The sequence below is a fragment of the Chiloscyllium plagiosum genome, unplaced genomic scaffold (assembly GCF_037043375.1).
Source record: "Chiloscyllium plagiosum isolate Xiang-an unplaced genomic scaffold, Cpla_swu_hap1 HiC_scaffold_28, whole genome shotgun sequence".
In the NCBI taxonomy this organism is placed as follows: domain Eukaryota; kingdom Metazoa; phylum Chordata; class Chondrichthyes; order Orectolobiformes; family Hemiscylliidae; genus Chiloscyllium; species Chiloscyllium plagiosum.
The window spans coordinates 15,796,466-15,811,708 of record NW_028270166.1 but is presented as its reverse complement, the minus strand read 5'-3'; the positions used below and the strand labels follow the sequence as shown (position 1 = coordinate 15,811,708).

Here is a 15,243-nt window from a genome sequence, read left to right as displayed (position 1 = left end):
AAGACTACTATATTATGGTAACATCCACTGTACACTGTGTGGCTCCCTGGAGGTAAATTAATCCTGGTACTTAGCTATTGAATTGGCTTTATTCTGGCCAGTTTTTGCTGAACCTCCTTTCTCTGTATCTTTTCAGCATCAGCAACAGGTAATCCAGACCATAGAACGTGCAAAGCAAGTGACCATGGGTGAATTAAACGCTGCCATCGGGGTCCGAGGACTTCCCATTCTACCACCCCCAGTATGTATTACCTGTTAACAACATTTATTCCATCATACATGAGTGTGATAGGCTTTGCATATTTGGAATCTCTTGCAAGACAGACTGGAAAGTAAGTGCTGGTAAACACAACCACCAGCTCCACACCACATACACACACTTCCCACACGCACACAGCCCAGAAAGGGATAATCTGCCCATCCCCCTCAAGATGATGGTAAGACTATATAATCTCACTTAGTTAGACTGGGACAAAACATCTCCCGAAAGCATGCTTGTGGAGCCAGGTCCTAGTTTATCTGGAATATTTTGGGAACACAGTTTTGCTCAAACAAAGAACACTACTTGGATAGGAATTTCAAGGGCTATGCATATTTAGTGCTTATTAAGTACAGAAACTGTTATACAGCATTATGCAGGGATTATACAGACACTTAGGCTATACAGAGCGATGCAGCTGCTTTGGCTAGCCAGATTATGATGGTTTAACTTGCATTAAAACGTGTCTGTTGGAAGACTGATGTGCAGCACTTCTGAAAGAATTTCTTGCTTTGGTGGCAGTCATGGCATTTTGTGGCTCCTGCTGTGTTTTTAACAAAGAAAATCTAGATGTAAACGATGAGACGCAAGGTCTTTTGGTAATGTTGAGTTTAGTGGAAATGTGATGATGTGTTGTCCACATCCGGATGGTAGCCGTCTCCAAGTGGATGTGCTGGATTTTCCAAGGCCAGCAGCTGGGAAGAGCAAGACCCTTTTTTTATTATTACTTTACTAGATCTGCCCGCAGCTGGTCGCACTGAGTCTGGCCAGCTGTGCTGTCATCGCTGGAGGTTGTGTGGACTTGCATATCTGAAACTGGTGGCAACAACAAACCCTCTCAACTGCCAAATATGGCTTGGCGGTCTGACAATTGATTTGAAAAGCTATCCCTCTCCAGCACTGGTATGCATAAAGTTCAGAATTAAAAGAAAGACGAGTTAAAAAAAGTAGAATGTTTGAAAAGAGGGATTGAGGCCCTAATGAGGTTATTTCTTGTTATTGCTCGCATGCTCTTCAGATCCACTTATTTGATAAGGCTTTGAGTGTGCGCAGGCAAAGAGAATGCCAAAGTCATTGGTCAGCGACAGAACGCAGCAGCAACAGTGTGCACATGACACTGCAGGAAATGTGCATTTAGAAATGGCTTTTGGATTTAAAGTAATAATTTTTTAAAAACCAGGGCCGTGCCTTGCTTTCCAAGTTGCCCCCTCATCACTGAATAAAATGGAGGCTTGGCTTGCAGTGCCAGCCTTCACTGGTGAGGTGTGTTTGAAGTTTATCAGCCTCTTTGGACGCGCAATGATACTGCCGTGGCCATCGCATCCTGAGATGGGACTTGATCCTGGACTTCTTGTCCAGAGTTAGGGGCACTGCAAATGATGCTCTTGGATATCTTCCATGTCCCCTTCATAATGAATGCAAGTTGTTGTTGACTCTTAATGGTTTCTCTGCACAGAAACACCCATTCTTGTCATTTGAATATATTTTGCTCTTTTCTTTCTTTACTCTCGCTCTCTCACTCTCTCACTCTTTCTCTCTCACTCACATGCTGTCCCTTTGTGTCTCTGTCTCTGTTTTTCTCTCTCTCTCTCCCCCCTCTCCCTCGTACACACACACACTCCCTCTTTCCTCTGTCTCTGTCTCTCTTTTTTTGACTACACTTGCACATCAGTCTCTCAGTAGAGTTTTGATTAAATTGTCTGGACTCTTCACTTTACAAAGATTCAGTTTTTACTCTCTTAATTTAAATCTGTGAGAGGCACGTTTTCCTTGTGTCAACATGCACCTCCTAGAATCGGTTTCTGACCTTGGTGAGGCAAAGGAAGTGAAGTTCTCGAATGGCCTTCCTCCATGATCTGTTTGGAGGTCAGGTTTGAGGTGCACTTTAGAGGTTGGGGGGGAAGGGGCGGGAGGTGTGTGTGTCTGTGTCTGCGTGTGTGTGTGTCTGCGCCTGCCAACAGAGAGAGGGAGTTATGGACATCCTCTCTCTCTCAGGGAGGGCCTGCTGTTTGTGTTATGGAAAATGTCATTTTGGAATGAGGTCATGGTACAAAGGTTATGTAGCGACAAGCATTGCAGTGTCTTGTGTACAGAAAGTGGCACTACAGGATGACATGGTGGCTCAGTGGTTAACAGTGCTGCCTCACAGTGCCAGGGACCCGACTTTAATTCCAATTCCAGCCTTGGGCGACTATCTGTGTCTGCATGGGTTTCCTCCCGCAGTCCAGAGATGTGCAGGTTCGGTAGATTCACCATATTAATTTGCCCATAGTGTCTAGGGTTGGGTGGATTAGCCATGGGAAATGCAGGGTGACAGAGATGGAGTGTGTGTGTGTGTGTGTGTGTGTGTGTGTGTGTGTGTGGGGGGGGGGGGGCGTGGGGGGGTCTGGGTGGCATGCTCTTTGGAAGGTTGGCATGGACTCGATGGGCTGAATGGCCTGTTTCCACACTATAGGGATTCTATGATACAGTGGGTTGGACTTTGGCAAAAGCCCCTGACCACCCTGGAACAGTTCTTACTTGGACAAGATATCTGGTGCAGTTCCTCAAGTCCCTATCAAACATTCAGCAGTGGGAACAGGATGGAAATTTCCAATCACTTGCTTCCCCTCTTCCCCCTTACATAACAGGAGATGTACACTTTTTTTTGCTAAAGATGGTGCTGATCAAATAGCTGAAGTGATCAGAAAGAAGGTTATACTTAGCTAAGTAGAAGCAATTTCTTCTTAAAATCTATTTCAAACATTTAGATTAAGTTGATGTATTTGAATATATCAACATTTAATTAAAATTTTAATTGAAATATTTGAAAAGGACAATAGGTCACACATTTTAAATGATTCCTTATTATTTTAAGTTGGCTTCTTTGTTTCAGAAAACATAAATTAATTGAGCTATGAAATATTAATCACAGCTTTTAATATTTTAGCTGTCTATTTTTGTTAATATTCTATTATTCACGAGGGCACCATCTAGGTGGATTGTGGTCTGGGGAGTCATGGCTTGGTTGGATGCTTTACTGTTGACTCAGACGAAGCTGCCTGAAAATGTCCCGAGCTGACATTGTAGGAGGGATGTACTCTCAAACCAGCTGCGCTTGAGGAAAGAAATGTTGTGCCTTACACATTTGGCTCCTTCAGCCTTTTGTATAATTATTGCACTCTCGGCTCTTTCAACATATTTAAATGTTTAATCTCTAAGCGGTTGCGGACCAGCAAATGCCGATGAGAACCTAGGGATTCACAAATTCAGATTTCCGCTCGCATGCATTCATTTCCAAAAAGCTGGTGGGGGGGGGGGAGATGCAGTAGGGGTGGCAATCAGCTGTCTGGGGGACTGTCCAATTAAATTGGATAGAATCTGTACTCTGGGACCTCTAACACGTTTTAAGCTTTCAGTACTCTGAATTCATTACTTCTTCCTGTTTTCATGTTTCATCCTGGTTTGTGGTTTGGCTCCACACGAAATCTGATTTAATGGTCTCTTTGGGTAGCTGTGGCTTGCTCTGTATTAGGATGGGTTCCCTCCGTAAGCCAGGAATGACTAATGCCCGATTCTGGTGGCTTTCGTCTGGTGGCTTTTATTTACAGTAAATCAGATTCTGCCCACCCAGGTAGGTGCATCACTCCAGTCTACAGTTACCTTTCTTCTTTCTTCTCAGAGTCCAGCAAATGACAACTGCTGTTATCACTGTTAACATCACACTCAGACCTACTCAACACTCTGTCTGGGCAGGAGGGAGTGGACTGTAGCAAAGGACTGAGTGTTCTTTTGTTAAATTTGTTAAAGACAGAGTGACCTTTCCCTTGGTCATTTAGTGGGATGTGTAATTCCGTCTTCCTATCCCAGCTGACCCGCTTGTTACTTTCAAACTCCCATTCCCAACGCTATTATTCTCAGAAGATGGTGAAAGATGCCTCTGTTATTGACTGGCAGTCAAAAATGTTTCCAAAACTGAATACAGCAGCAATCTGGAATTGGAACAATAAAAGCTGGAAAATACGGCCGTGAGTCTGGCAGCATCTGTAGAGTGAAACAAGTTAACGATTCAGGTTACAGCTTTTTGTCTGTCAAAATCTTTGCTGATCTCATGGCCCAGTGTGATAGCATTTGGAAGGCTAATGGGAGCCAAATCTGAACTATGAGCCTGTAAGCAATGTGGTAGGGAGGGGTGAGGGGAAAGAAATGGGTTTGCACCCATCCTAAATCTAAATTGCACTTGTATTTTGGTCAGCTTTTGACTGACAGCCTATGCAAAACCTGGTATTTGACGCTATCTGCAGCCTTTCTGTAACCATTGAAGCAATGCTTGCTAAGGCAGCATTAATGGCTAAGTGAATATGAACGGTTTAGGTTGTCCTGAAGATTTCACTTGTCCAAAACAATGGGATTGTAGTAACATTGCTGAATGGGAACCTGCTGGTGAATTGCTCAGAAGGTGGGAGGTGAGATTTGGAACCTGCAGCCCTACTTTAAGGATGTTTCTCTCTAGCCATTTCATTCTGCCTTTTAATTTGCATGGCAGTTGACATTTGTGGTTGCAATGTAACTACAAAAAGCATTCTATATCTCTTGACTCGTGGCTTTTGGGTTTTGGTCCCAACGTGTCTGAAGAGCAGATGTCTGGCAGGGGATTCTTGTTTCTGCTGGTTCACACTGTTTCTTTTTGCATACTTCCTTTTCATTCTAAATTGAAATGTGCTACTCCCCTATTTCACAAATTGAAACTTCTCTAGAGCGGTCTCTTGGGAGGGGAAGGGTTAGGGCAATGGTTCATGGTATCGTCTCTCCATCCCTTGACTGGGGGAAATTTCACCAGAGTCTTGTCAATCACTAAAAGCTGGGAAAACTCAGGAGTTCAGGCAGCACCTGTGGCGAGAAATACATTGACATTAAACGTTTCAATTTAATGACCTGTTCTTGGGCAATAATGTTTGATGGCCTTGTGTCCTGCACAGTGGTGTTTGGAAGCCACTAACCACAGTGGCTCAGTGGTCAGCTCTGCTGCCTCATAGTGCCAGGGACCCAGATTTGATTCCACCCTTTGGAGTTTCCACATTTTCCCAGTGTCTGCGTGGCTTTCTTCCAGGTGCTCTGGTTTCCTCCCAGGGTCCAAAGATGCGCAGATCCATGCTAAATTGTCTGCAGTGTCCAGGGTTGAGCAGGCTAGGTGGGTTAGCTATGCAGGGTTACAGGGATAAGATGGGCAGCTGGTCTGGGAGGGATGTTCTTCAGGGGGTCGGTACAGTCTCTGAGCTGAATGGCCTCTATCTGCACCATAGGGATTCTATGATGCCAGTGTGGCCCAGTAACTAATGTGCAGAGGAGTTGGTGGTGTCCTTGACACAATGTCTGTCAAAACTTTTGCTGGTCTCATGTCCTGTCTGATGATATTTGGAAGGCTGTTAGGAGCCAGCACATTATCCTGGTCCCAGATTTAAACCAAGGCCCTGGAAGTAACATGGTAGTCAAGGGTGTATGGGAGAAATGGTTTAACACCCTTCCCAAATGTAAAGCATGTTTTTAGTTTTGGTCAGTAACACAGGGGATTCTCACCATCTCCTGGGAACAATGACGTTGAGAGCATGAGTTTGAATGTGGCAAGAGGGTCAGCTCCGATGCCTGACAGTCTCTGTCAGAGATTATACGCACAGAAGATGGATGTGGCCATGTTTCCATTGTCATTTGAAAGAAAGGTCACCTGACCCAAAATGTTAATGCTGCTTTCACTCTCCACAGCTGCTCCCAGACCTGCTGAGTTTCTCCAGCAATTTCTGTTTTTGCTTTACATTATCATGGGTTGTGCTGGGAATGAAATTTTCTTTAGTGCAGTGGGCCAGTGGCTGGTGAGGAAAAGAGGAATCCGATTGAGTAATCGTATTGGAGTAGGTTTGATGGGTTTGTCACGTTCCAAGGCCAGTGAGACCCGAGCATCTCAGCTATGTCAAGACAAGAGTGAGGTTTGATGTGATAAGATCATCTTGAGGCAACTTACTGTTTTCTGCTTCCCACCAATCTCCCTCTTGGTCTCATTACAGCAATACAACAATTTTACTTGTATTGTCATTCCACGATGACATTTTCAGCAAAAACAAAGAAAAACAAGCAGAATTTCCTTTGATCCATTCTTTAATTTGGTGTAATGTAATCACTTATGGGATTGTTCCTTCCTAATATACCCATCGGTGTTTCCTGCAATGACAAACCTCCTGTAAAATGCTTAGTATTTTAATTACCTCTGTAAATGAAACTCTTTGTGGTCAATATTCTTCATTTGATCTTGACCCAACAGTGATGAGGCCAAATTTTCGACCAGCATTTCTTCCCAGTGAAGACACTTTAGTGATCCACTCAGGAGATGGTAGAGGACTTTGCCCTGGGAGCTGGGCCCTTTAACTGTTTTGAAAATGTAGTTAACTGAAACTTTTTGGTATTTGTTTATAATAATATTTCAGTTTAGTTTCCAGAAGGCAGTCTTCCCAGCTTAGGCTCTCCGAGGTGATGCTCATTAAAAGAAATGGATCGATTGTAAGCTATGGGAGATTTCTGATTCCGACTCAAGTGCTGCTCAACAAACAGACAATTGCAGGAAGTCACAATGACAATTTCCCCCGGCTGTCTAGACCGTATCACTAAAAATAGTCTTTGAAGTAGTCAGTTCCGGGAATTTTGTGATGCAGGAGGCTATTCAGCCTATCATTCCTGCACTTGTTCTATCACCCAGTGCCAATCTCCTGCCTTTTTCCCAAATCCCTGTAAACCGTTCCTATCCAAATAATCATCTAATCTGGAATGCCTGACCTGAATCTGCCTCCACCATATTTCCAGGCCCTAACTCCTTGCTGAGTGAAAGAAAAGTCTTTTCTCACGTCGGCCTCACTTTGTTTGCACATCACTTTAACTCCAAATTGTGTCATTCAATCAGGGGAGTGGGATAGTGCTGACACAGGCATTAATGGGCTGAATGGTGTTCTTCCGTGCTGTGTGAATTCATCAATCAGTTCGGAGAGGAACGTAAAATTTCACATAAAGTGCTTTTAAACCTTTGCACTTTTGGTTAAAATGCTCGTCATTTTCTTGTTCTAATTTCTGTCCCTAATTTTTCTTTTGGGTTTCCTTCCAAGTCTGAAACCTCTTGAGTTTTTTGCTCTGAGCTCCATCACAGATTGCAGGAGAAAGTCTCCAGTGACCAGGTGCATTTGAGGGAGGGGGCAACTTGCAAGTACTTCACCTTAGATTTCTCGCTGTGTGAAATGCACGATGCGTCTGGTACTGCTGCTGTAACTTTCTTTCCCATGGTCGGATCTCACTGCTATTGGCAACAAGCCTGCTCACTCCTGCATCTGCAGCCAAAGACCAACAACCCAACAGCCATGCCAGGATGCCTGGGGCTGCTGGGAGGGCAGTTGCCAGCCAGTTGGAAAGGCATCGGTCAGGGGGAGGTGGTTTTTATGGTCCCGTTTTTTTTTTTTAAATTTACAAGACTTTTTAAAAAAAAAAGTGGCCAGCATCAGGTTCCTTTTTTTTAAAAGAAGTCTCACATTTGGGTCTCTCAGTGCTACGTACCAATGGTTGTGGCATTTACAATGCATGTTGATGTTTTAGAGTTGTGTCAGGGTTGTTAGTAATGCCTTTGTCTCCTGGTTTATATTCACTAATGGGGTTCCTGCCTGGGCCATCTGTTTAGACCAGAGGAAGTCAGGGATAGCCATTCAGCCCCTCAAGTACATTCTGCTGTTCGCTTTGATTACAACTGATGTCCATTTTCACTCTGTTCGCTCTACAAATTGCTTAATGCCCATGTCCATCAAGATGAAAAATTAATCTCAATTTTACAAGTTCTCTACACTTTCTCTGCATCAAGGGTGAATTTCTTGCATTCCGGTGTCATGGCTCCTAGCTCATGAGTCCAGTACTGTGCTTGCACACTCTGTCCTAGGTGGGCAGATACCATTTGATTGGGGGGGGGGGTGTGTGGGTCGGCCGCTTGGATTTTCACACACTGTTTAGGCTTGGCCTTCACCTGGGCCTGTCTGAGGCAGTCACATTTTGTTGACACCTTCAGGGATACTTCTTGTCCAGTTTGGATTGTCTTCTAATGACCCTTTCACCTTCTCAAAACTTTTGATGGCGGGGGAGCCAGTTCCAAGCTTTCACTACTTTTTTGTGTCAAGAATTGTTTCTTAAGACTACCCCAGATTAGCCTAGGTCTACTTATAAGGTTATTCCTCATTATCCTGTTCCTGGTGTTACTTTTTTGGTAAATGCAAATCTTATATTAGTGATTTATCTTGACTAAACTTTGCTTGTGTGATTCTCTTTCTCAGGAGCTTTTTAATGCAACATTCAAACATCATAGAATCTATACTGTATGGAAGCAGGCCATTTGTCTATCAAGTCCACACCAACTCTCTGAAGAGCATCCCACCCATCCTTATAACCCTGCATTTCCCATGGTAAATCCATCCAATATACGCATCCTGGACACTACGGGGCAATTTAGCATGACCTATACACCTACCCTGCACATCTTTGGACTGTGGGAGGAAACCGGAGTACCCAGAAGAAACCCGCGCAGACAGGGGGAAAATGTGCAAACTCCACATAGACAGTCGTCTGAGGCTGGAGTCGAACCCGGGTACCAGGCGCTGTGAGGCAGCAGTTCTAACCACTAAGCCACTGTGCTACCCATAGGAAGGACTTTGAAAATTTAATCTCAACTTTTCAAAAAACTTAAATGCTTATTTTACCATGGGAAGGGGCATCCTTAAATTTTGGGTATTTGAAGTGGTAAATGCTTGAAATAACAGCAGACTTTTGAACGAGTTTTATTCATTCAGAAAATATGAATGTTGCTAGCTGAGCCAGTATTCATTGTCCTTGAGCAAGTGGTGGTGAGCTGTCTTCTTGATTCCTGCAGTCCATGTGGTGTCGGGACACCTAGATTGCTGATGAGAAGGGAGATGCAGGATTTGACCTGACCACAGTGAGGAAATGTGAATATAGTTCCATGTCCGATTCTGGTTGTTGTAGGTTAGGATAGCTGGTCGGCACAGTTTCCATGCTGTACATCTCTATGACTCTTAATATTGTTTATAATTTACATTGTCGAGTCTCAATCAAAAATTGCTAAACATGCAGTCAATATCTTGGTAGTACTTCTTTTTCCTGACTGATCTTTGACCCATTCATCGATTCCTTTGATGCCAAGGCAAGAGTTTAATTTCAATTTCCTCCCTTTGTTTATCGCTTGTTAGGCCTTTTGTGTTGAATACTCATGAGTTGGATCAAAATCCTTTGCTTAACTTGTGTGGAGAAACTGTAATGGGTTTTGCTTTGTCATCTGAAGTTATTTGTGATACACTAGGTATGATATATATTACACAGGAACTCTGGAAGATCAAAATCTGCTGTCCCGATGTAAAAGGATAAGAGTTTGGGGGGGGTGGGAGGGTGAATAAAAAACAGTATTTGACAGTTGTCCCATTTTTTTTGTGGGCAGCTGCCAAAGTTTGGGATTGAGAGCAATTCCTTTTAGAATGTCTCCAAAACAGAGTGTTGTAGTAATTGGTAAACAGTTAGTTTGAGGCCACAAGACTCAACCCAAGTACGCCTTAGTATGCATGTTTCCTTTGCTGCTCTCGTTTAGCTGAGTTGTTGTTGCAATTATTTTCTGGCCTACCAAATGTGGTTGCATTTCCCGCTCCCCCACCCCCTACTCGGTTCTGAAGCTTGTTTCCACTTTGTGTGGTTTCAAACATCTGGATACCATCAGTCACCTTGAGGAAGTCTTGATGACAGCAGCTACAGCACCAAGGCCGGTATAAGGAAGGGGACCGTGTAGAAGAGAAAAAGAGTGGTGTCTAAGAGCCTTGGGCTAGCAAAGTCTCATTTTAAATGGGCTTCCTAAAAATAATTAAGAGCAGACTTTTGCCCACTGGGCGACTGACATGGGTCAAAATAACAGAAGTTGAAATTCAGTGAACTGTGAATCCGTGTATGATTCAAACATTGATTTCTGTGTACTAACTGCATCGTTTTCCTTTCTCACCATTTTCCCTCCCTGCCTCACTCTCCCCCTTCCCCCTCTCCATTTCGTCCATATTGAGATTATTTGAAGCATTATTTCAGCAACCAGAAATGCTAAGCAGACTTCTATTTAGCTTTCAATGTGCTGTATATGGTCTATTTAACTTCTCCTAAAAGTTACCACATGTATTCTTAGTTCTTTAGGGACCATGTTAAGAAAACATCCCAAAACGTTTGCCTGAACTGTACAGAATGGTCTGCTTGAAAAATTCATTAATGTTTGTCATGAAGAAACGAGATGCAGTAGATTGTGCAAGCAAATTGGAAGCTCATAGTTTAAGCTGACTGCATTCATTCAGTTAATTTTCCATTCATTATTCTAAAACTTCGATAATTTTCTGTAGCATTTTTAAAATTGATAACATCTTAGCATGGCACCTAAGACAGTTCCTGTATTGATTTGAGATGTTATAAGATGTACATACCTTTTTATTTTAATAGGGTTAAAAAAACCGAAAATGGCATTTGAGCCCTCTCCCCCAAATATTCCTTCACTGGGGAAAATGCTGGTCTATGTTATGTTTTCTCCATTGGTAAAATGCTACTCCTATTCCAGTTAAAGAAGTACAGATCTTATGATCTCTATGATACAAATTCCAAAATTGTGTGTTGTAGGAGCAGTGATAGTTTGGTTATTGTCTCAGTTAGGCGTGAATGTGCTGCTGGATTTAATATCTAATCAGTATTTTTCTTTGTTTATTTTCGTATTTTCTCCCTTTTGAAACAGCACCACTTTCAACCCCAACAGCTATCCCATCATGCATCTCCCTTCCCACTTGCCCTCCACCCATCAGGTCTGCAACTTCCCACCATGTCATCCATCGGTGCGAGCTCAGGTCTTCTGGCGCTGTCCAACGCACTTGCAGCTCATCCCCCGTTTGCGCTGAAAGAAGACAAGAATCATCAAGATCCGGAGCATCGACGAGGTAAACTCATCATCCTCATTTACCTACAACAAAAAACAGAAGTTGCTGAAAAAACTCAGCAGGTCTGGCAGCATCAGTGCAGAGAAATCAAAGTTAATGTCTTTGATCCGGTGACCCTTCCTCAGAACATCACCGGATCTGAGATATTAACTTTGATTTTTCTTCACAGATGCTGCCAGCCCTGCTAATATTTTCCAGCAACTTCTGTTTTTATTTCTGATTTTCAGCATCCGCAGTTCTTTGGGTTTTTATGCTTATTTACCTGCTGTCTAAATTCTGAGAGCATTAAAAATTACTCACTTAGTTAGTGGCTTCATGAGACCTAGAGTCTTTCATTACTTCTTGTTGCACTGGTAGCTCCTGTGTTCAACGTGCAATATGTCTACCTTGTCTTTAAGAGAATTCACCCATTAACAGCTCCAAGTGCTGTGTGTATGAAGTGTTGTGGCTCTGTCTCGCTTTGTGTTTGTGAACTGGATGCTCACAAATCCAATTGTTTGCAATAATGTCTTTTCCTAAGTTGTAATGTGCTTTACCGTTTTAAATAAACTGACCAACTGACTTAATCAATCCCCTGAAGAGGATTAGACCATTATTAGACCATTATTATTAACGTGACCAAGAATATTGCAGAATTTCCTCACATTCTTTCACCCATCCCTATAATTTTGCCAGAAATCAGCAATTATGATAAACTGGAGTTTCAAATGAACTTGTGTCAAAGATACTGCAGGCCGTTGGGAGAGAAACCTGAGAAAATTCCAACTGCGAGGCATTATCAACCCTTGAGAAGTAATGGTAAATTTAGGCTCCACTAGTCTCTGAGAGTTTGCACTAAGAATAGCTGACTAATATTTGAAGAAAACAGCCCCCAAAACTCTGCCACAAGTAAATACAAATTTCTCAGAGTGGTTTCTTGGGGGCAAGTTTTTGCAGGAACCTCATTTTTTGGGGCGTGAGTGCCTGTGTCTTTTTACGGTTGGCTAACAAACATTCCTTTGGAAATGAGCCTATTTTAGCATATTTTGATAATAGAAAGTTAAGAGGTCACACGTTTTCGAAACCAGAGCAAGGAAAATTAGGTGCATCAAATGGCTCTTTTTAAATGGAGTAAGCGATCTTGGTGCATGAATCACTAGACCACAAGAGTGGTCATAACAAGTGGGTCAGCTCACAGGCACACAATACAAACAAGGAAATCAAGTTGAGTCCACATAAGACCCATGGCTAAAGTGACAGCTGTTTGGACCACACTAAATAACGAAAGTTGAAATTCAATGGGAAAAGGCAGATTAAATCATCAAAGATATCACTGGGTATGAAGAATTGCAGTTATGACTAGAAACATGAGAATTTGGGACTTTGTTTTAACCAAACCTGTGGTTAATGAGTAACCTGGAGGAGACATCATATTGCCAGAAAAGCTGTGATGGAGTAAAACAGTGGTCAATTTTCTTTTTACCCTTTTCCAATGTTCAGGGAGAGAGCATAAGTTTAAGAATTTCGTGTGACCTCAAGAAATAAATTCTTGACGTGGAACAATAGGTAGAATGTTGAATCCTATGCAATAATTTTAAAATTTCATGCTCGGAATGTGTCTGAATGGATTTCTAGGCCATTTCAGAGGAGAGGTAAGGGTCAATGACATTGCAATAGGTCTGCAGACCCATGTAGGCCAGATCAATAAGGAAGGCAGATTTTCTCAATTGAAGGATGAAAATGTTTATGATGATCAATATCTTTATAATCTTTATTAGTGAGTTTATCATTTTTTACTAATTGATTTTCAAATTCTCTGTCAGGGATTTGAATCCATGACTTCTGAGCATCAGTGCAGATGTTTGGATTACTAGGCCAGTAACAATGAATTGGGCAGTTGAAACAATGAGTATTGGAAGAGTTGGGGAAGGAGGAAAAGGATTGACTTATTTACTGGTTATGTAAGGGAAAAGATTTGATGATCTGAATGTCTTGTTTCTGCGTTGTAGCATTCTAAAGTTTGGTTTAAGGGGAAGGACTGGAACCAGCTTAGTGTGTGGGAGTTGCATCATTAGAAAATGGAAAATCTCCATGAGATATTATTCACCCGTTGAACACAACTGTATAGTTGGTAATCATTCACAAGTGATTTTTTAAAAAATATATAATTTTCTTTGAGAAAAGACAAGCTTCTTCCAATTTGGAAAACTGAGAGCAAATTTAACTACAATTTAGAGGAGGGAATTTGAGTTTTGCGAAAGAAATGGTAATGTAAGCCCTGAACATGAATTTTAAAGAAAAGGATCAAGTTTAATGGATGTTGTGCAAGTTGAAGAAGAATGTCTTTTGCTGAGAGCAGGCTTCAAGGTTTAGAATAAACCATGAGAGGGGCAAGTTGATAAAGGATGCTCCTGTGCAGTGAGAAAATGTGGGTATCTGTTCAGGAGCTAACTTGGAAGGTTGGCTCAGAGGTTTTATTTAAGGTGTTTGTGTGCTGCCATCACAAGGCACATTAATACCTCAAGAATGTTTATATAGTAAAAAAAAAATCAGCTGGATGTTGCATTGGGAAATGGTGTACAAGAAAGGTTGACCTTTTGAAGCACTGAATTGGACTGGTTCAGTGTTTGACATTTCTTCTGTTGTAGCTGTGAAGCAAAGTGAATGGATTGTGTTTTATATGACACTTGCTGAAGGGCAAATGACTAACTTGGTTTTTGTTTCTCTTGTTCCTTATGGTCTGGTGTACTTCCAACGGAGTCAGACAGAGACCAAGGCTCAGTAAGTAGTGACATTTTGTTGCTATCCATTTAATGAAGGAAACATGGGAGGTCAAACAAAGCAATTGTTCGCAGCAGTGCATAGTACAGGAGTGGGTGATCCCACTTTTTAAGTTGGAACGATGCCAGAGTATGCTATTTTTAAAAAAAAGACATTTGGTGTGTCGTGTGCATGTATTATGTGTAAATTGTGGGGAAATAGTATGAAAATTATTTTCAAATATCATCATTTGGAGGTCGAATGTGCTTTGAATTTGGCAAATGGAATAAAGATTTATGAGAACTGACTTCATTGTTCAGCTTGTACTTTGCAACTGTGTATTTTAGCATTTGCTTTATGCTCATGATCAATGCCACTTTTCAATAAATACAGCACATGCTATAAAGTTTAATACATATCATTTTATGTATCATCTTCTCTGGAGGCTTGAAGCCAATTTGAAAATATCACTAATATTCTCCCTGGATATGTGGCTAATTGAAAGATCCCAAGATAATGGGCAATCTTAGAAAGGCACAACAGAGTGGGTTATCTTTACAGTGTTTGAACATGTGGGAGGATTTACTCAGCAATCGGGCTACAATGCTTAGAAACGACCCTTTTCAAAAGATGAAAAAATGTAGACAAAATTGAGACTGGATTGCTTGACCTTTCTAAGGGCTAGTTTTCCTGGACTTTGGGAAAAGCACAGGTGAAAAGCTCTATTCTAAATGCAACCATGTTGACTGTTTGTGTTCAGTAACTTGAAAGAGAGTAACTTATGAAATCCTATCAATAAAGTTTCATAGAATTAGATTCCCTACAGTGTGGAAACAGGCCCTTCGGCCCAACAAGTCCACACCGACCCTCCGAAGAGTAACCCACCCAGACCCATTTCCCTCTGACTAATGCACCTAACACTATGGGCAATTTAGCATGGCCAATTCACCTGACCTGCACATCTTTGGACTGTGGGAGGAAACCGGAGCACCCGGAGAAACCCGCGCAGACACGGGGAGAATGTGCAAACTCCACACAGACAGTCACCCGAGACTGGAATTGAACCTGGGACCCTGGTGCTATGAGGCAGCAGTGCTAACCACTGAGCCACCGAGCCGCCCCGACATAGAATCCTACAGTGTGGAAACAGGTCTTTTTTTTATCAAGATGAAACCTTCAGCCCTTGTGATTCATCATAGTTAAAATGCATTTCTTGATCAGGTCAGCATT

General features: G+C 42.1%; 1 protein-coding gene across 2 annotated transcripts in view; it reads left to right on the top strand.

The window, feature by feature from the left end:
* LOC122565380 (transducin-like enhancer protein 1) overlaps nt 1-15,243 on the top strand; it is a 163,900-nt gene that overhangs the window by 86,303 nt on the left and 62,354 nt on the right. For both annotated transcript variants that reach the window (XM_043721297.2, XM_043721295.2), the window contains 3 exons: nt 137-241; nt 11,076-11,274; nt 14,018-14,034. In XM_043721297.2, the coding sequence (XP_043577232.1) occupies nt 137-241; nt 11,076-11,274; nt 14,018-14,034 (321 nt within the window). The remainder of the gene's footprint in view (nt 1-136; nt 242-11,075; nt 11,275-14,017; nt 14,035-15,243) is intronic.